We start from the raw sequence: 23,333 nt of genomic DNA on the forward strand, positions 1-23,333 counted from the left end.
TTATAGCCATTATCTACAAATGAAAGAAACATAAACAAGTGCTAGACATTCCTAGGAATAGCCTACGGACCTGTAAGCCTGAAAATGATTAGGATTTTCAATATAATGAAGAATAATACCGAAGAACAATTATAATTGTGTAAAAGCATTTCTAAACTGTTCTAGATTGCCTATGGCTGAGTTATCAACAGCTTATGTGGACTGCACATCTGATCTGAGCTAGAAGAAAATTAATTTGTTTTAATCTCAACACTTGCCACCTGTTATACTTTCTTAGGTCACACATTTCACATGCTAATCAAAGAACAGAAAAACAAGATCTGACAACATTAACAGACTGACTAACTTTCTAAAACATAGGTGAGATATCAGTAATATTTTGAAGCAGCGCTGTGTAATTTTAAGCCACTAGAGGCACTAGACCTGTAAATTTCAGTTTTAGAGGGCCTCATAGCCACATGCAGCACTGCAATATCTAAATTATACAGTCTTCCTCTGTGTTTTGGGCTCTGATAGCAAACCGCTCTGGACCAGTAGAGAACCCATGGAGTTAGTTGTGATGACAATGCCACATTCAACCCTTTAGATTCAATCCTTCATCATAAGGTGAGTAGCGTATCTGTTTTGTAGCAAAACCTAAATTTTTCAAGGTTAACTGTGCTTTGGGTCACATGGCCCATTCATTGTTGGATCCAACTACCGTTGAGCGATTAAACGATTTTCATTGATTAATTAAATTTTTTTTTTTTTTTTTTTTGAAGATTTAATTTCTGGAAAATCAAGATTTTTCTTTTTTCACAAATCCGCTCCTTGGCCTTTTATATCTCAGAGTGATGTCAGTTCATTAAACTTTCTGTTTTTAGATATGTACTGTACCTATAACTGATTACCTAGCACTCTATGTAACACCACTAGCTGCAAACATTTAGTTAATCAATTTTTATTGTTTGATGTGAGTCATTATTATTTTACAAGCATGTTTAACATCTTAAACGCCATTGGCCTTTGGTTCACCTGACAGAGGAAGTAGTTGAAATAAAAGCTAATTTTTAAAAGCAAATATGTCTAATTTGTCATTTTAATTATTAAATGTAAGTGAAATAAAAGATTTATCAGAATGGTAGGGAAACATTGGAGATCTTACTTTTAAGCCATATGACTGTGCCCTAGATTTAATCCTCTAAATTACAATGGTGGGTTTCTGAAACGGGTACATGCGATAACCTGAAAAATAACTTTACATAAGTCAAATTAAGCTAATACTTGGGTCAAAACATACATAGTGCTGTCTATAATATAAAGACAATTTTATATCAAAGGACACCAAATAATATATTTGCAGTTCATATGAATTTTTTCACTTTTTCTTTTGGATTACGTTTTTTTTATTTTTTCACTCACCCTGTTGACAAAGCCTCCACTATAGATATGGTTTCTGTTATATACAGAAACCATATCCAACCTCAACTCTTTACATTCTGAGCTCTGAAAGCCCAGATTTAACAAAGAGCAAGGGACATGTCTGTTTAAAGAGCAATCGCATTTAAAAAAAATGTAAAAAAAAATCATATTTTTTGTTCTCTGTGCATAGAATTGGAGCAGAATACAAGTAAGACATTTTTTTTAAGCATTTGAAGTGCAGTCCACCTCAGAGAGAGTAGAACTAGAGGAGCTCTAATACTTTATGACATTTTGTTACTGCTTGTTAGTTTACCCTGTTTCAGCAGCTTTCATTTTAACTGTCCATCAAAGTAGCTTTGCTGTTAGAGCATGTCCATGTGCCTGTCTGGGCTTCTGGTACATGGAGTAAAACTCATCAGGCTGAAAAAAAAACAGATCAAGCTCCACTAAAATCTAATTTTGAATGTATTTGTGACAATTTGTAATCCACAAACACAGTTAGACTCTGACTGATGGCAGTCTAGCATTTAAAATTCTCCCTGCAGACACAAACAGCACTTAATTTCTAAAGCTGCGTGCTTCTTCTTTGTCACTATGAAATGTTTAAAATAGTTTTTCTATTATGGAGACTATACAGCTCTTACAAAGGAAACTTTGCATGACAATGAATAATAAAAACCTTCATTATTCATATAGTGTTCATCCTGCTGTCAAGTTTATATCATTCTGGGCAAATAAAACAGTAGACATCATTAACGAGACACATGATATTTGCAGAACGGGTGATTGTAGACTTTCATTCTTGCATCGAGTTTTCCCTTCAGAGTTTTTTTAATCACCAGCGACAAACTCACTTATTGTTCCTGCAGTGCTTGTGGCTGAGCATTGTGCGGAGGCCTCTGAGAAAAACCTCAGTGGCTTTAATTAAAAAGATTTATGCAAAAGATTCAGAGGAAAAGAACCAGAGCAAGGGAGAAAAGATGAAAGACTGCTGGGTGGAGGGGTCCCTTGATGAGTAATGAATGGGGGAAATTATGTTCAGTTTTTTTATGCCACCAACTACAACATGCTGTTTAACATGTATTTAGGTTTCATCAGAAAAATACAGATTTTCTAAATGTAGCTTAAAATAATCATGAGACTGATCCTTTTCTTTTGTTGATTTTTATTGATCATAGTGTTTTTTTCATATTCATCATGTGTTGCTACTTAGATGGTTTCAAAGTACAAAATATTCTATCTTGACCTTTAGCATGTTGGACTCAGCCTCTACCTTCATGTTGATATGCCTGCGGTGTAAAAATACATGCATATTGTAAAATACATTTCATGTCTTTGTAGGACTATATTTTATGCTTTACATTGGAAACAACTTTGCATTGTTTTCAAGGTAAACCTTTTATGCTAAGTCACTCAAAGTATGAATTTCTACTTTGTGGTCTATAGTTTGGGTTTTCATTTTTGAAAATAAAACAAAAAGGCTCTAATGGCAGCGAATGGGATTCTAAGAAGGGAAATCTGGAAATTGATTGAAATTGAATGCTTTAGTTTCAACATCCATCCACTTATCCATCCATCCATCCATCCATCCATCCATCCATTCATCCATGCATCCATCCATTCATCCATGCATCCATCCATCTACCCATCCATCCATTTGTCCATCCGTCCGTCCATCCCAAGGGTAAGAACAGAGGACCCAGTATTCAAGGCAAGACAGACAGATTGTTCCTCTTCTCTGTACTTCCTCTGACTTCTAAAATTCTGGCCTGGAAACCTGTTTCTGCTTTGCCTCTGCCTTGGATTTTCCCTTCTGCTCCTCTGCGTGCTCTGGCTTCTGCTTGTCATTGCTCCACTTCTCTCCTGGAACACTGGAAGCGGCTCCATCACAAGCTATGGAGAAACCACTCATCCTGACTTCACTCCCTCTTCTGGGCTCAGACTGAACTTTACCAGGTTGGTGACAATCATGCTCATTATTGCTTCCTGTCTGAGTTCTGAAGTCACTGACTTGAGTTTCCGTCTCTACAGAGTATCCAGTGAACCCGCCCCAGCTGACGAGCAGTCACAGGTTTATATTTTAATAAAAGGCTTGTTCTGAAATCACCCTAAACTGTGTGCTTGACTTGTGGGTCCTACATTCTAAGCTCCTGACATTTATTTGATTTACTGCACTGCAAACAAATTCAAAGTTAAAGAATGTAATACTCCCATTTGGACTAAGTCCCAAGATCGTACTTGAGACAAAAACAATATCAATTTTCTTTACAAGCTGGTTTATGGCTTTGCCAGGCTGATGAACTGGTTGCATAACAATCATGAGCTTCTCATGCTACCCATTTTAGATCAATGTCAGCAGCATCAGAAAAAAATAAACATTTAGAAAAATGTCTATTTATTTTAGTTCTGAAACATTTAACTCCTTTGTCAATGCATGAGAAATACATTCTAATCTCTCAGGTAAAGCATCGGTCAGTAAATAATCACTATGCTGCAGATGAGAAAAGCCCACGCAGTTGCAATAAAGATATATTTACTGCCCATTTTCTGTGAAACATGCTGACAAACAAAGCACTCTATTTCTGCAATTAGAGCATTCAAGAGCGAAAATAAGCATCAGACAGGAAGATAATGACACAAACATGGCTCCAAAGATACAGGTCAAACAGCTCTTCACTTTGAAAAGAGTCTCTGGTCACTGGTATCCTGCAGCACATCAGCTGGTTTTACAGCATCCGTAAAGTGTAACGGTGCATTTGATCTAACAGAAAGTGGCATACTGAGTATATGGATGTGATATGGCATTGAGGTAGAGTTTCACCTTTTCTAACTAGGCCTGCAGAATAACCAGGAAGTTTGCAATTGTTAACAGAACATTAAAGAAACTTTTGTTGTGTGCTGCGATGCAGCTGCACTGTATGTTAATTAACACATTGATAATGTCAGACATTCAAAGTACCTAAATCCAAATCTTCTCATGTGCACAATACTAGCCACCTAAACTCTCAACATGTTAGGGGAATTTTGTTGAAAGTCAGCTCAATTTAAACATCTAGCATTTACAATTCCATTATGCCCACACCAAAAAAATGATTAGATTCTGTTTTATATTAGAATAGTGGAGTTTGACTTTACAGACACCTTTCAAACATTCCTATCTCTATCATCAGTTTTCACACATTATGTGTCTGTGCATGACTCAAACATGGACTTAATTTCTAATTTGCATGGTGCCATCCATGAAATCTGATGGTGCTAAGGGGAGAATGAATCACATGTGGACTGCATAGATATAATTTGACCTTGAAGGTGAATCAGAAACGATTATAGCTTGCTGTTTTTTTTCCTCAAAAACCAACAAAAGATAAGAATTATTCAACCCTCATGGGCTCATCTTTCAACACAAAATAAGAGATTCATCCCTTCATAACTAACAACACAAATATGGTGAATTCGCTCCCAGCAGAGGAACAACTGTGTAATGAGGAATGCTTCTTTGTGTGTCTTCTCAGATTGGCTCCCATCTTTTTGTTGATATCCATGAATATATGTGCTCTGTATTTGTGTGAGTTGACTGCTGTGACCTAAACCAGGGCACACAGGGCCTTGATTGTTTAATTGTTTAATTCAAACTCACTGAGGGCTAACAAAATAATCCCTGTTAATGTTTACAGGTTTGCACCAACCACTTCCCTCTTTAATTTGTTCTTTTGAGAAAAGAATTGTGTGTGGTTTTGTAATTTTGTCTGCCGCTTTGTAATGCTCATTTCCAGACTGGTGTTTATGAAAATTGTAAATTCATGATAAAGGCACACAGATTATAAGCCAATTTCATCAAAGCAAACAGGGGAAACCATGATAATAGTTTCTCAACTAGAGCAAAGAGTCAGCAGATTCATACTGCACTCGAAATTATTAAAACAGTTACAGTTTTGACAGCAGGAGGCTAAAATCTCGTTATGGCTCCAATTTCTTTGCTATTTCCCAATAAAAATTATTTTATCATCATATACAAATGACAGTAGAGCATTTTCTGCATTGGTAAAACCTCTGGTTGCACATAAAAAAGACATTTATGCAAAATGAAAGGAACTTATTATTCAACTTAAAACACAGAATAAATAAAAAATAACAGAATAATCATATAGCCCAAATATCATCAATCTACAACTGAAATAGACTGAAAATAACTGTTTGATTAGAGCTGTTAACACAGAAAACAAACACATGCCTTTTTTTCTGGTCCCCTTCATACTGATTGATATAAATTATTCTGTTTTTCTCTGCTTTGCAAATGATTAAATATAGCCAACATTGTTTCCACAAAACAAAAAAATGAATAATAAATGTAATTTACATCAGTTTCTGATTTTCTCACAATCTTCCTCTTGTCATTCCTTTCTTTCACATCTGGACGCTCACACACATACACACAAACTCTCCTTCAGAACACGAATGCAATGCTGCTTTTGCATGCTCTCGAGAACCTGCTACAGTACCTGTAGGGGATCCAGTCGGAGGAGTGCTTGGAGCTCATTCTGTATTGACTGCTACTGCCCTCTCTGTGAGGCTGACGGCCTGCGACAACCACTGAGAGTGGCTATGAGGTCTGAGCACAGCGATCAGAGCCACACAGCCTACATCTCCTGTTCATCCTCTGCGCTCAGCTCTCTGCTGCGAGCCTGTCTGTGTTTCTTCGTTTCTCCTCTAAAAGCAGAGCAGTGGCTAATTTGAAAAATCCACTCAGATGGCAGCAGGCTTCCCTTCAGGGCTGCACGTTGACCACATGAAATACCCGATTCTTCTTGTCCATGCATATGCCTCCGGTCAATGCCTCTCCTCTTCTCTCCTTCCATTCGCTGCCTGTTCTCTTTGCGCTGGCTCTCTTCCCTCACTCTCACTCTCTTGTCTGGATCTCCCTCTGTTTCTTTCCCTTTAAATCCCCCCTCCTCCTTCTCTTTATTCCCAATCCAAATCCATCTCTCTCTGTTTTTCCCGATCAAACTCCTGTTATCTGTGTTGCAGCATCACCTGCAGCAGCAAAAGCGAAGACTTAGGATGGGGGTGGGGGGGAAGCATGAGATCGCCCTCTGCTTTGCTTCCTTGAAATTCCCACCATGCTATTTCTGAACAGTGCCACCCACTCATTCTAGTGCTACCCTCCACCCTTTCTTTTAACACTATGCATCTTTCTTGCATCCTATCAGGCATGTAAAGCAGGGACTGGGATGTGTTTTCTAGGCAATAATTTATTTATTTGCAGCAAAGAGGAATTAGCATATGAGTGTGCAGACCAGGGCCAACAGCCTTTAATTCAACACTCTCCACAGCCAAACAAAGGTACTCTGTGATAGTGCCACAGCTCAGAACCTCGCGCACATCTGCTTCCGCCCTCCCTATACCACCCCTCACTGTCTCTACACAAACACACACCACTTACTGTGCTCTCTGGGTTATTTAGGAGTCCATCTATAGGCAGTTAAATTAAGCAGTTTCCCCACAACAACACTGGATTACAAGGAGTCAATTCAGGTCCCTGAAACAAGCAAATTCATTCGAACTGAGTAATCTGCACTTATTGATCTCTCTTCTGTAGGAATCTGTAAGCTCAGACTGCACGTTTTTTTACATGAACTGTTTCCCTAGAGCAGTTGGTAATTTCTTGGGAAAACACCTGCATTGGAGGGTGGCCAAAATCTCTGAAAAGAGCTAAGACATATCTTACCTTGCCAGATTCATTTCCCCATGTCAAGGCACATCAGGGGAAGATCCAGTTAAATTCACAATCACGTGGCTAATTTAGAAGACATTGTTTATATTACCTATTAATCCTTCCTTAAAAACAACCATCACCGAGCAAGTTCTGTGGTTGAGTGTTAATTTAAACAGGTGAAAACACCAAAACACAACTGGTTGAGCCCCAGAAAGCAACCAGATCCTACAAAAGCTTAGCATGCTGCTGAGAATTCAACTAAATATTCTGTTAAGTTTAATAAAGATGATTTGCCTTAGAAGCTTTTATGTTTATAATCCTGCATATCTTATGAATGGTATTAGAAATAAATTACATGTGTTTTCTCAATAGAATAAGAAATAAAAATAATGGAGACACTTATACAGAAATAGAATTGATGAAATACTTTGATATTTTGGGTTTTCAGAATAAAACAACAGTGGGAGAGAGAACAGCAGGTAATATTGTTTTGTTACGATGGGATAGTCATCTTTAGCTAATTTCCCCTCATTAGCTAAAGTAGTTGCACTGGTTTCACTACTTGTTGAGATACATACAGATCTAAAAAAGATGACATGTTCAATTGTTTACCTTTACCATATAATTTAGCCTTATTAATAAAAAAAAGACTTCAAATGACTTGAGTTTTAAAGTTTCTGACTTCAGACTTGACATGAGTTACCTGTCTTTACTTGAGAGTTGAACTGGGATTTGATGATAAAGACTTGAGACGTGCATATCAATGACTATCCCGAATATGCCAATTTCTCTGTTTTGCAAGGATCTTGGAATTAATTTTTCCCAGCAAATGATTAATTATACACTGAAGTTAAATTATTTAAAAGACAACCTAAGACTTTTAGTCAGTATGTAAAAACATAAAAATAAAAATTCAAATCCATCATTGACATGAGACCCATTGTACACAGGGAATGACATTACATCACTAGTCAAACATAGAATGACCTTTTCTACATTGATTTGAAAGGTGATCTAATTTTCAATTAAAGTTCTGGCTCCTTATCAGAGTTAATTATAATCAGATCAACATGCTTTAGTTATTAACAAATCTGATAAATTACATGCTAGGAAATACTTTTGAGCTTCTTTAGGGTGTTTGGTTACCCTAAAATTGCAAAAGTGGCGCCAACCACCAGCAAACAATAAATCTACAACCTCTTTAAAAATAATAACACACATTCAAGTGATTTGTGATGTATCACAATAGGTTGTTTTTTTTTATAAATACATAAGCTAAAAGAGGGGATTAGATTTTAGAGGGGATTACATTTTACATGTGGGCTTTTTATTTGTACATCCAACAACAGGGCTCTAACAAAAATAGTTCATGCACTTTGGGATATACACATTTTAAGCTCACTGGAAGTCAAACATTTCAATTTAACCTGCAGCTGCTGATGGCATGGAAACTGAGCAGAGGATGTGTATTATTGCTACTGATCCAGTCAAACCTATAGACCTATGGTCTTAATTTTCTCCCCTTCTCACAGTAAGGTGCCTTTTCTCCATCCTCTTAATTTTCCATCCTTTTTCTTTCCCACTGTAATTGATCATTATGACTACCGTCTAGGGTGGAATAGAGAAAAATAAGTAGAAGCATCAACACTAACCATAAACTAGCTCAACTTGAGAACATTAAGAGCACTGACTGACCTTTTAAATTGTATAATCTTGAAAAGGCTAATTTAAAATTAGAATTCGCTTACAAAAAAACAGCCATTCAAAGAACAACACATGAATAAATATAAATCACTTGACACAAGGTCAATTTCAAAAAGGCTTACCCCAGGGGGTAACCAGCTTTCGTTACACCAACTTTTTAAACCCAATTACAAAACACAAGGAGACAAGCTTTAAAAAATCCTAAATCAAATTAACTTGGGTTGTTTTTATTTTTATTTTTCGTAACTTTTTAAAACTGTCAAACAGTGCATTTTATTCCAAAACCAATACCCAGTTGCTCCTGCTTTAAAAGTGCCTGTGGATGTTCATTAAAATTACATTTGTTAACCTTCAGTATTTCATGGTGTTATAAAATCCATCCTAGTAGGGATTTGCTTCATTAAAAAAGGATGATTAAATTGTTCTATTGCTTAAGATAACAACACATTTTTATAAGATATCAACAAATTTATTCTTACCTCAAGCAAGTTTAGATTTGCTATTATTTGTGTTCAACCAAGCAGTTTCATTCTTATTGGAAATGAAACAGGCATCTGTTGAGAGGTTGTACATCGATGCATCTTTATCCATTATGACAAAGAAAAATCTGTTTTACTTTACATCAGGGGGGCCCAATGACGGTGCCTGTAGGCACCAATGCTCCCTCAGGGACCAAACTGCGTGCTCTCAAGCCTCTCCTATATATCCCACATCTCACCAGTGATGTGAGAGTCTAAAATTTAACTATATTTTGTTGCCTTCTTTCAAGCAAATTTGCATTTATTGACATTTAAAGAGGACAATATATAAAAGAAACTTTAACAATATGTTTGTTTAAGGCTGTCTCTTCCAGTTTGTAGGTCAGTATTGGTAGTTTATAGTTATATGACTAATTGGCCAAAAAAAACCTTGTTGTTGATGTCGACAGTGCAACGAAAATTAGGGAAGTAAACAATGGAGAGTAACATGGAGAAGAGCCAGAATGTAGTCAGTATCCTTTATTACTTCGCTTTTCATCTGTTTAACTCCCTCCTACCATTGCTGCGCTATGTTTATCGAATGTAAAAAGAGTTGTTTAGGCTTGTTAGATCAGAAGCTACTGGCACAGTGTGTTGACCTCCATCTGTTGCATTCAGTGGTGTCACGTATTTTAGGTCTGGTGTTCAACCGGCATGCTGATCAGAGCCAAGGCGATTTTAACTTGGGTCGCTTGGTGAGTCAGTTGACCAGGATAGACACGTCAGTTCCCACTGCCACTAAAAGCTGATTGTTCCCGGATTTAAATGGGTTTTACGGCCACAGTGAAAGGGCTTTTCAGAGTCAAAGAGGTTATGAATCCCTGCTTTACACTGTAGCAATAAAAAAGTCAAATTTCAGCCATTTCTAAGTTTCCATTAAAATTGTAAGGATTTTTTTCTTCTAAAAATCTTTGATGTCAGTGGCTTCTTTTTGATTGCCCTGATCTTCACTGCCCTCCACAGACTCTACTACTCTACTACTAGGTCTACTACACTGTACAGTTGATGTGGACTTGTTTTTATCCAATTTAAATGCATTTACCAATTTTTATTAACTTTCATAGATGAGAATATCGTGATTTATTTTTTAACTACACATTGTAAGAACATTTATTCATTTTTTGTCAGTCTCTAAGCAAATTGGCACTGCCCAGGGTTGAGCTGCTTACCTCAGTTCTCCTAAACTACATAAACTCCAAGGCTTAGCTAATAACGACAAAAAGTAAACCTATCTAAGATTTATAATTTACAATAATCTATTGCTCTTTGATTAACTTCATACTGTATATTAGCTTTTCACTTATTACCAAAGCCTCTCTTATAAGTCAAATATGGATAATGGACATCCACAAAAATCCTGGGCTATAGGATGTGGATGTGAAATATTTGATTTCCATCCTGAAATCTAAAAATGTCTATGTCAGGGGAACACCCCAGACTTTTAGATATATTCTTAAAGAAAGTTCTGGTCAGTTTTTATGGCATCTACTTGTACAGAGTTAAAGGCACTACAGAAAAGAGTTTTTGCAATGTTGGAACTGGACTTTTCAATGGCATGTCTCTATGGCAGTTGTCAGAGTAGCATCCATTATATTAGAACTTTTTCAACAAATCAATGTATTTTAAATACATAAAAAGCATATATCTGAATGCTATTGTTCATGAAGCCCCATGTCCGCAGAACAGGTATAACCTCTAAAGGCTTTAGCATTTAATGCTGAAGAAAGCACTTAAAAATGTGGGAGACTGGAAACAGAGTGGGAGACTAACTAACTTACTTTCTACCCCATATTTTCCTTCCCTCCCTGTGGGCTAACAACATGCATATAACAACAAAACGATAAGATCCTCTTAACAAATTAAATTTTTCTGGAAGACAATTTGTCCCCTGTTTTCCCAGAGGCATTTTACAGTTGGTAACAAGAGGCCAGCAGGACCATTAATTACAATAATTGAACTTGCATAAAAGACACACTGATGTAAAAATGGATATCTGGCTTATGTCTGCCTGTCTCATCAGAATGACTGAAACACAGCTGTACAGCACGCAGCTTTAATAATACAGCACCCTTAACATAGACACAGCAGACATAAAGACTGAGGACGCACTTTTCTATCTGTGTGGGTTGCAGTGCTAATAGGTACTTTTTTATCCACTAAAATCTATGTAAAAATATTTTTTTATGCGCACATATTCACAGCCTTCTGAAATTAGCCGGCCTCCACTATTCATGTTACTTTTTGTTCCTTCACAACAGCTGTGGGATATGTACATTTGAAGCTCACTATTCTGTCTACTCTGAAGTATGTATAAGTTGTATTACCATAGGCTCCATCCTTTAAACTGCATTTAACACCAGCAGTCTAGAAGTCCTGGAACAGAAGTTAATAGGGATGTCCTGATATAGGTCTGACATAACCTAAAAAATGAGTAGCAGAATTTATCTTCCGGCATATAAAATTTTAGATATAAGCAAGCTGATAGAAACACGGCTCTTCTATTTGCTGCTGTTCTCATAAAAGTATGTATGTATGTATGCTGATAACATATTGGATCAATATCGCCATCAACCAATAATTAAACACACATTTTATAATTTTCTACTGAAAAACATCTTTAAAGCCGCAATGTGTAATTTTTAGCAACATTTAAAGGTCAGATTGCAGACTGCAGCACTGAAATATAGCTTTACCTATATTTTCAAGTGATGACGAGGTTTATTTACATTAGATTACAGCATCAAATCCATAAATTCTTCAACAGTGTTATCTCAACAACTATAAAAATTAGGAGATGAGAAAGTCTAATGAATTGGCAACTGTTTCCGTGAAGGAAGCCGCAGAGACAAGCTTTTTAATCAAAATGTAAGACAGAAAATAGTGTTGACAAAGGAAAAAGTGGAGAATTCTTTTTAAGAGGTTTGTATGTGGATTTTTAAAAAAGCTGTTTAATTTAGGTCTAGAGGGACTGTTTCGGATCCTACCTCCAGTATAGACATGGACCAGCTGATGCCTTATCCAGCTCAGACGCTCCGTCCGCCCACAAGCTTCTATGATCCTTAGCCGACATCCGGCCCAAACAGTTACCCTAGAGCCTAGCTTTGGCCTGCCGTCGTCTCTACCAGCTCTGTCTCCCTGGTGGGCTTCTTCAGTGTCGCACAGTCCTCTTCACAGTAAGCCGCAGCCACTCTACCCTCCCAGCGGACATACCCCAGAGCTAATGGCTCGGTTTGAATGCCCAGTCCGGTCCAGAGAAACTACCTGCTTTGTAATTCTTGTAGAAGTAAGCCCAACTGTAGGCTAAACAGCTAAACTGGTGTTTTACATCTACCTCTATTCATTTTCTTGGGCCAGTGAACCAATGGACTGGTCTTTATGTCAATTTCAGGGTGCGACAAAAGTACAGGCCAGAACCAACTAAGGCAACATCCCAGAATTGACATAAATTCTTTTGATTTCACCCATTTTATGGTGGAGGTTTAGAATTGTGGGATTTGCAGAGAAAGGAGGTGTCGAAGGGGTTTGAACTTCTTTGTACATCCATTTCACCCACTGAACTATCGTTATTCATCTATGACAATGTAAACTCGGTTTTGCATTCTATGAACCCTTTAAGTACATGATTTATATTCCAGGGCATGTGCATATCAGACACATGAACAGGGGACACCTTCATTTCTTCAATTTATATGTACATAATTTATCAAGAACATTTATTCCCACACAACAATACACTGCTTTATGTTACGCCATTAGGAGTCAACTAATGAGTGAGTCACTAAATAGATCGGCATTACGTCATGTCACTCACAGGAGCTGCTGCTAGCTGTGCCTGAAGCAGAGCCAGCAGATCAGGTTGGTGAAACCAAAGAGAAACTTGTCTACATCAGGGGATAGAAGATGGATGGTATTTAATAACCCAACCTTTTAAATTATGCAAAACCATAAAACAGCTGAGTTACAAAAGAGGGATACACCTTAAGCGCAATAGATGGTGCAACATCTTCTGAATAAGTGCAACTTCATTTTCACATAAGTAAAAGTGCTTTTTAAACTTAAAGTGGTCTAATTATGTGTGCTTTTTTCCTTTCAACAAAAGGCCTGGTTTAACACACAGTCAAACAACAAAAGTTTATACGAAATGAGAAAGCAATAATAGAATATGTGACATGAAAGTAAAAATGGCTTTATCCACGTAACTAAATCACAGCAAGTTATACAGACTCAAAATACTCTCCAACAGTTAAGTGAGAAAATTTTTTTTGACTTTAAGTATTCTATGTACAAAAGCCCTCAAGGATTTTCAGCTAAATGCATGATTGTCAGAAGAAAACAGAAGCGCACTGATAGATGTGTTTCTGTCACTGGAGAAAACTGTTGTGTGTTTCTTTTACTGAAAAAGCTTATTTAAAGCCTTTGTGTACTCCCTTTTAGAAAAATGATCCAAAACTCTTGCCTTCAGGAATTATGAAAAAACTCTGCAACAAGCTTCCTCGGTTTACTTGGAAAGAGTTAAATAAAATAAATGAAAGTAAAATGTTCAAAAACTTTTTTCAAGCAATAATTCAGTTCAAGCCAGATATTTATATGCTCTATAAAAATGTATATTATCCTTTTTTTTATGTTTGAATAGGTTACACATCTTTGCAATGTTTTAGTACAACAAATATTGAGGAATCACTTGATATCAAATGGCTATTCGTACACATTCACCTGGTTGTTGACCAACCTGCTGCCTTTCCCTTTTTATTACTCTTCTTTCGTTCTTTCTCTCCTTCTCAATCCTCGCACCTGAACAACATGAAGTTTGTTAAATATAGCAGTTTTAACACATTCTGGTCAGTATCAGAATGATGACATCCTGTCAGGGCTCAGAACAGAGGACCCAGTATTCAAGGCAAGACAGACTTTGGGATTACTTCAAAAAGCTTTTATTTAAAGATGGAATTGTGGTAACACTGGCTAAGTTGTCTGAGGCAGGAACCTCTGCAGGAGATAAACACAAGTTAGCTGCCACGATAATGTGACAGAGGATGATTATGAACATGAGTCACTAACCCAGTTTAACAGTACAGTCCATACCCAGAGAACAAGGTTGGATCCAGCTGGTGGGCTGCGAACAAGGTGCGGCGGACGCCGCCCAGAGTTTCCCAGACCCTGCAGCCCCACAAGTCCAAAGAGGTTTCAGAGGGAAGTCCTGGTCGGTCAGAAACAGCTCCAAGTTAACTAAGCAGGCAGAATCCAGCAGGAGTCCAAAAACAGGTCAGGCAAACAGATCAGATAGGAACAGACAGGCTCAGTGGTTGAGATGCAGAACAGGTCAGGTCAGGATCAGGTAATCAGAAACACTCAGGTAATGTTGAATCACTTTCACCACTGGCTCAAGAATAAACTTGCCTGATGACTGAAACCAGGCAGGTTAAAACTGATCCGACAGGATCAGGTAGGCTCAGTGATTAAGAGGCAGAACAGGTCAGGATCAGGTAATCGGAAACACTCAGGAAACACAGGCACATTCTCCCTCTGGCTCGAGAGAATAATCTGGCCCTGATGAGTGGTAGCAGGCAGCTACCACATTCAAACACAAAGGAAACATAAAACATCTATGGTTTCAAAACTAAAGCAGTAAAACCACCATAAAAACTATTATTTTAATGGATTGGACACTGTATCTAATGTTATTTTAAGGATACCTTGTAATTCAAAAAATATAATTAAAGCCTCCTCAGTGTCATACAAAATAACAAGTTAAAGAACAACACAAACTTTGGTCTCTCTATTGACTGAGAAGTTATTAAACATGCATTGCCTTTATTGTATCTAAAATAATAGTTTGAACAAGTGTCAGTGGTTGAAAAATTTAAATAAGAAATAAATTAATAATCTGTAATTATATGTATTGTTATATGTATGATGCTATTTCCCTATCAGAAAATCAATCTGTAGATTTAGGAACAGGTTGTTTCCCCCTCTAATTCATCTATCAGTGCTAAATTTGACTTAGTTAAACTGATGATTGCCAGAAAATAAAATAAACAAAAACTTTGCATTTTTGACATTATCTGTTATATAATAAAAACTCCTACACAGTTGCAAACCACAGTAAGTTTTAGCTGTAGTAATTTAGGCTAACTTTAATGTGTACAAGCCTCCAAACAGAAGCTAAAGCTACTAAAATTCATCAACCTGCTGTCTTTTAGCCACTGAAGAAGTTGCCTTTCAAGGTGGCAATATCTCTCTGCTTCTTGTGCAGCAGACCCTACAGAGGTGGTGGCACTCTTCCTCTGCTGAATTCACCAAAAACTCATCATACACCTCACAAAATCACAGTGTTCACCTCACTCGACCCTGCAGCACTCCAAAGCCACCCTCTTGATAGGGATATCATGTTAATAGTTTGCTCCAGACGCAAAATTCAGGTTTGGTGTGATGCACCTTGAGGAGGCATTATAGCAGACCATTTGCATTCAAAGCTGCTGGCCATCAGCTGAAAAGCTAAAGGTAGCCATTTGGCTGGTCATTTATTTGAAACATGCTCTGGTGTTTTAGATGAGATATTAATTCTCTCAGCAAATAAAAAAGTTTTTGGAAGTGGAGGTGAAAATTAAATCTAACAGCTTCAGCACAAATATAGGTTGCAGATTTAGCTTGAAAAAGAAAACGAAAGTGACCTCATAATTCTATATCTAGAATTACAAGTCAAAAAATAAGCTATCTAATAGAGAATTCCCTTCTTTTTTGCACTGATCCTTCCATTTATCCATCCAACTATTTGGAGACAATTATGCATCTTAGATAAATTATGATTGACTTTCTCAAGAAAGGGATTGACTCACCATGCTTACAAAGACTTACAGATAAAATAAACAAGCATGGTTCTAGTGTCAACATGAATCCCTGCATGACACTACACAGTGGCCATCTGAGGGCATGCATAAAACATGATTTGATCATCAAATGTCATACTGGATAAAAGTGTCTCCCAGAATCCCACTGAGGTAACTAGATGGACTGCTTCAGCACACTAAAGTTCTCCTCTATTTCCCAATTCAATAACATGGATTTATGTGTACATACCACTAAATCCAGAATATGGCTTGTTTATAAAAACAAAGAGAGTAGTATATATTTGATTATGTCTAGATAGACCTCGACAAGAATTGCATTTTTGTAAAGCAAGAACTTGAAGTAAAATAATTTAATTAAATATAAATTATATTTAATTATATTTATAAATTATAAATAAACAGTAGTGTATAGTATTTCCTGAAAGCGCGCACATGCGCGCTCACGACGCTACGGAAGCCGGCAGACCAAACCAGCGCATTCAGCTCGGCAAAGAACTCATCCTCTTCCTCAACACTGAAGTCCTCAGACATTTTTCTTTCGTTGTTTCTTTCTTTGCACAGGTAAACAGCACATTTCTTCTTCTACGCTTGCATTATTGGCGGAGCAGACGCTGAATGCGCACTTTCATCTGGTTTGGTCTGCCGGCTTCCGTAGCGTCGTGAGCGCGCATGTGCGCGCTTTCAGGAAATCCTATGCACTACTGTTTATGCTCTAAAAACATTCTAAATGACTTCGTTTCGAGTAAATTCTGGATGCTACCCACTCAGGACACTTGGAATACATTGGACGAGCAGTATGGAGGAATATTGACATGTTTTTTGTGGACTTTTATGGACCTTTCTGTCTCGGTCACCATAGACCTCCATTATTTGAATGTCAGCAGACAGCAAGAAGCCTCCCAGATCTCCAGATGCATTTGAGATATCAAAAAAGTACTCCAGAGTGTTGTTCAGCATGGGGGTGAGTAGAAAATGATGGCTAATCATGTTTTGGGTGTACTATTCCTTTAAGAAACCTCAGTTTTAGGTTGTTTGTTGAAGTACTTTAGATCATTGTACTGTTGCTTGTTGCAGTTCATTCTAATAAAGGTATAAATGTTTTGAACATGCAGTAATTGTCATGGTTTTGGTTATGTTATGCTTTACTTTGCTCCTTGTTTTCTAGTTTTTATTGGTTTTATTCCTATTTTGTTGTAATTTCTAGATTTATGTTAGTTCTCATGTTGTCCTCTGTTGCCCTCTTGTGTGTGTGTGTGTTCCTTTCCCCTTGGGTCCCTTGTTGTCTCCTCACACCTGCTCCTTGTCAGCTCGTTAGCCCTCCCTTTGTCTCTGTCAGCTATTTATGCTCTCCCTCTGCTCTCACTCTTTGTTGGTTCCTCTGTTGTTGCTGGTCCTGTCTTCGCTGTAGTTGTCTCCCCTCGTCTCTCCCTGGCTCCTTCTACGTGTTTTCCCTTGATGTCTCCATGGTTCTGGTCTGTTACATTTTTAGTTGGATTTTGGACTGCCTTTGTTAACCATTTTCATTAAAACTACAAGTATTCACCTCTGCCTCTGCATTTGGGTCCTCCAAACCACAACCAACCCTGACAGTAGTAAGCTAAGAACAGCACGTCTATGGCCAGACGATTTATTTGCTAACAGCTTGCTATACCTCCAATGTCATTCTATATATTACAGAACAGAAGAATGGCATGATGTTCTTTATATTAAAAAATTCTGTCACATAACTTTTTTTTATTTATCACATTGTGAATATATGACACCTGTCTTGAATACATCTGATACCAGAAAATGTGCAAGGGCTATTGAACAGCATATATCTAATGGAGTAACCTTAATTTCAGCTGTAACTATTGCAAATTTTTTAATCCATATTCCTGCTTTCAGGGTTCAAGCTAAAAAGCAAAAAAAAAAAAAAAACAACATAATCTTCCAAGCAAGTGTAATGTGATAATTGTGTAACAATATGTAAAAATGCATTAAGTTAACTGGAATCACTATCTCTGTGTGACAGCCTGAGCAATGAGTATATATCTTGGGCGTTGTTAAACTGCTGTTTGCATTTAGAAAGCACTTGTATCCAGGGACAACCAACTAAGATGACAGATTGGACACCTTAGTCTTTCTAGAGGCACATAAAGCCAGTTTAAAATGATGATTTATCTTTAAGATTTGTTTCAGGATAGTCTTTATGTACAGAAAAACTGTTGCTTAAACTCAGAATAACATCTTTAAATCTGTTGAGATGCAGGATAAAACATATTTCCTTTTCTATCATTTCAAAGGATTTTTCTTCACCATAAAGAACAAATTATTTCCATTTATTGGTTCAAATGATGCTACATCCCACATAGACTGACCTCATTGACAAAAAGACAACAGAGGTAGCTATGATAAATGACAGTGTCACCTTGTCTGCTGCTGTACAGTAGTCCTGCATATATCTTCACAAGGATAATATACTTGTGACTCACTCTTTGTGCTCCTACTTGTCTTTTTTATATTAATCCTAGCAGAGCTTCGCACAACCATTATTCCTAGACTGTAAACCTCCCAATAAATGTAAATTTTGGCAAAAAGTTGATAGCTATGGAGCAAAAATGAACTACAGATATTTTCAGTTTCTGACTCTCATTTTACATGTCATACACACCAAAGGCTAACAAAATACCTATTAGAGTTACTGTGATGCACAGTGTACACCATGTGTACACAATATAATCTTGACTCCTTTAGGAGAAAATAAATGCTTTGGATGTGAATAGATTGGAAAATAGACAGGAGGCTGAGACATAGAAGGGGTTGGAGCGTGAGCTAGTGTTGCTCACGTCACTTCACAACTCAGCATCTCTGTGAGGAGGCTGACGTCTCTCCCTGTAAGTAACACTGCCTCATCCGCAGGCTTGCTCTCATGGCAACAACTCAACTTCATCTAAAAGCTCACCAGTCAGCCTTTTAAGCATAACATTTGCCTGAGGGTAAGATGCAAAAGCACAAACACACATGCATTACTGTGCTGTCAGCTGCCACTGCTATGATTAATTAATATCTAGCTGTGCCTGCATCACGGAAGCAGAAATGAGAAGCAATAAATCTGTTATTTTCACAAGAAGGGGGTGCAATTGGGCACTTAAAGGGAAAAAAATTGTAGTAACTTCTCATGGACACACAGAGGCGCTATACAACAGCAAGAAATGTAGATTCTCTACCATATATAGCTAACAACAAAAGATGGAAATGGGAGCATTTTAATTTTACAGCAAACACAGCTGAAGCTGGGAGGAGAAATTAGTTTTTTTTTTCTTTTCTTTTTTTCTATTGTTTTTCTCAGTAGAAATCTATATCATAACATCTTACGTTTTGAAGACCCTTAAGAGTAACAGTACCATATAATAACTTATTGATATTGTAACATCATAGGAAGTTAAAGTTCCATTGTTTTGGTCCACTTTGGGAGTGAAAACACATAGACATGCTTACATCACATTAAAAGACTTTCTACATTGGTGAAAAATGAGAATGTACCCATGGATACAGTAACAATTATGCAAGACGAATTCATCATTTGGGGTTTCTCTTTGTTATTGATTCACAGACTGTGTTAAGTTCTGTGATTGTGTAAGACACAGCAACCAAATAGTTGGGGTGCCGTAGCAGACAAATCACAAATTCTACAAACACCTAATAATTGGGTATTTTTCATATAAAAGCAACAACCACTTATCAGTATTGTTTGAGTAGCAATATTAAAGCAAATAAATTGAAAAGAAAATCTCAATTACAACATCATATGAGTGGTAAAGAAATGTTTGCATGAATTTCCTGTCATCCATTGTTGATCAAATGTTGCAATTGTTGCAAAAAAAAAAAAAAGATGATGGGATCATACAAATGAAATGAATATGAATATGTGATTTTTGTTTCCTCACATGGATGGAGGAACGACTGCTGCATGGTTAATCTTGAATTCTATATCAAGATATTAAGGACTGATATGATGAGCGGTCAATGCAACAAACCACGATTTGAGAAACCATAAAGAACTGCTAAATGCCCGGCTGTAATCTCTACACAGTAACAAGTAGCACACTCTGAGATGGAGAAAGTAATAGGTGCTTTCCTCTGAAGGATAATGTCACAAATACTTCGCAGTAGTAAAAGCTGCTCTTAATGCTCGGAGGAAGGTTAAGAAGGAAAAGGGAGACAACTGCCAGACATGCAACCACACCGCTGCTGCAACTTCATATTTGCAAATATTTTTGGACACTCCCGAGTATTTGTTGTAGGTCATCTTTTGTCTTGAGGTGTAAAATGTGTTGTTTTTATTTATTTATTTTTTTTTTTTTTTTTACAATTTACTACAAAGTACGAAGCCTTTGTTGAAGATTTTAACCAAGATTTGTGTATCACTTATTATTTAGGATAACTTCATTCAATATGAGTTGATATTTGAGCAAAACTTCTTATTTCACATAGGTATTGTTAATATCTGGTTCATGGTGGACTATATTTCTAGATATTTCAATAGAAGGGACTATACATCCAATAAAGATTAAGCAGTAGACTACGAAGGTGTATTGCTCTCACTTGAGCAAATACATTTTTGCTAATTATATTGTAAATGTGATAATTATATTATATATACCGTACATGATATAACAGCCTTCTTTATATCACTCTTTTAACTTTAATGCTGATGTGAAATATTCTCTGCAATTGAAGTGAACTGAAAAGACTAAATTTCTATGTTTGCATTGCTTTAGATATTACTATTTATAAATACATATGAGCAGGTTTCTCATTTAACTGTAGAGATTACCATTATGGTGGACTTCAAAGTGACTGGGGTAGGTATAGATGTTTGAACTGAGATTATAGTGAACAATAGGTGGCAGCAAAACAACAGTTAATGTTGTTTCTCTCTAGTGTTTCAAGGACTCGGAGATTACTTCTCAAACTACTGACATCAGTAACATTACTACATGTTGCGATCAAAGCTGTAAATAAAACAGGTTGAAATAAGATGATTTATTTCACACTGGATACATTAGATATCTTCAAAGCTTGTTTCCTCGGTTCCAGTCAGTCCCCTAGCATCTCTCCCTTACCTGGCTCTAGATGCACGCCCACCGCAGCTTCTTTGCCCTCTTCCTCACCCACTTCCCCATCTAATAACCCCAATGACGGCAGTATGAGCAAATTGAAGAGCTTGTTGGGTGGGGAAGGTTGATGACCTGCCAAACCAAGCAGCCTGTACCTCAAGATGGCCTGAAGCAAAAATATGCTACTTCGCAAAATGCTCTCAAAGAACCATCTTTCCACTGCCTCATCAATACCATCCCATAGGGGTTTTTTTTTTGTTCTCTTTTCCTTTTTCTTTAAACAGAGATCTCCTAATATTTTTGTGTAAATCTAAATCCTGTTTCTGTTCTGGTTTAAGAGCTTGCTGCGCAGGCTGGTCATGACATGGGGCTTTGCATTGTAGCAGCACTGGCCGTTTTTTGTAGTTTTTTTTTTTTTTTTTTTTTACTTTTATTAATCCGAACCAGTCAAATGTGGGACATTGTTTCAATTCATCAGGCACAAAAACAGAGGGAAAAAAAGAAAATCTGCGCAGATCAGGATCTGCTGCTCTATGGGCCATAGGAGCAGGTCGGTCATACTTGCTGAGTTGTGAAAAATAAGGACTTTTTCCCATACGTGTATCGGACCATTGGGTCTTGCCTTGTATTTTAAACCTGTTGAATGAACCTTGTTTTGAAAATTCTGTTTCTTTGACATTCAGTTAATGAATTTTAAGGATAATAAAACATATATATATATAATTGAAATTAATAACAGATGGCTAAAGAATAAGGCAGTTAGATTGTAATGCATTTAGTATGCAGTATTGCAGATTAAATTAAAACATCTGTACCACTGACTTCCACATCTAAAGTATAAATTGGATGTTGCCATGAAGAAAAGTAGCTACAGCTACTGAACTTGAACTTCAAATTCATACAATCAAAAAAAAAGAAGTATATTTATTAATTTGTTCTTTATGCACAACCAAAAATTTCTATTACATATAACTTCCATGGTTACCTGTGTTTGTTGTTGTTGTTTTTTTCTCGCATCAGTATTTTTTCTGGGGACAGCTGGATCGCCATGTCTCTCCAGATTCATGCTCTAAAGGCACACCTGCTGCTCAAAGGGCAACTTAGCACTAATCCGCATTGATGTGATAGGGAATCAGCAGCTTTTTCTGTTGGAAACTAACAGCATCAAAGTCGCTGTGCTGCAAACACAGTAATAACACTTTGCAGTGATTGTGATTTATAAAGGGAGTTTATAATTTTCCTTTGATGGCCCTTTCATCGCAAGTCTACATTTAGAGCAGATGTTTACAAAAATGGAAATATGAAAACATGATTACTTTAGCATTAATCTTACTTGCACTGAGAAGTGAACTATACAAATGTCTAGTATCTTCCATATTAAACCTTCTTTTAAATAGTTTTTTTGTTACAAAAAGAAAAGACTACAGCGTTTAATTAGCACCTAATCATGCTCAGTAGATGTCAGAAACTAAAAGTTTTAATTGAGATTAGGAAGGATATTTTCCTTACTGAATTAGTAAATAGAAGTATATCACCATACAAACACCCACTAACCCTTCAATAGTGTCTCTAACTCTTAAGCACCAAGAAAAGTGACCAGGTTGACATCTGCGTCTAAAATACATGAATCCACTGTAAACGGTAAAATAATCAATTGATGTTTTATTTACTGTAGGTATATTTCAATGCAGGTAAAATTACTGCAACATTTGGTTTTAATATGAATTTGTGTTATAAAAAGCAAAACATAATGTATTCAGTAATGCAAGAGGACATTCTTGAACACATGCATTGCTTGTGAATACAAACCAAAGTAGTTTGTGTTTTTTTTAAGTGAAATGATGACATTGTTTCAGTTGTTTAAACAGTACAGTACCAAAAATGATTAATGACTCAAGAACGGTGTGATTTTACTCTGCTCAGGCCTTTCTCATAATTGAGTGTGAACGAATACATAAAATTGCTTACTAGTTGTGGCATTTGATATAACTGGCCTTTGCCTTTGATGCATTTATGTGGTAATTTGAGGGGTGTCTAAACCATTTTT

The 23,333-nt window shown here is 36.9% G+C and overlaps 1 protein-coding gene across 4 annotated transcripts in view; it reads right to left on the reverse strand.

The window, feature by feature from the left end:
- Positions 1-23,333, reverse strand: part of tub (TUB bipartite transcription factor) — a 61,431-nt gene that overhangs the window by 21,306 nt on the left and 16,792 nt on the right. Inside the window, exon 1 of one of the 4 annotated variants that reach the window (XM_038283900.1) lies at positions 5,901-6,510. The exons of 2 other annotated variants lie outside the window; for them this stretch is intronic. In XM_038283900.1, coding sequence (XP_038139828.1) covers positions 5,901-5,938 — 38 coding nt within the window. In that variant the 5' untranslated portion in view covers positions 5,939-6,510. Of the gene's footprint in view, positions 1-5,900; positions 6,511-23,333 lie in introns of those variants that run through there. One more of the 4 variants, XM_038283901.1, reaches the window with a different exon arrangement.

The sequence above is a fragment of the Cyprinodon tularosa genome, unplaced genomic scaffold (assembly GCF_016077235.1).
Source record: "Cyprinodon tularosa strain WSP-4 unplaced genomic scaffold, ASM1607723v1 ctg197, whole genome shotgun sequence".
Taxonomy (NCBI): Eukaryota; Metazoa; Chordata; class Actinopteri; order Cyprinodontiformes; family Cyprinodontidae; genus Cyprinodon; species Cyprinodon tularosa.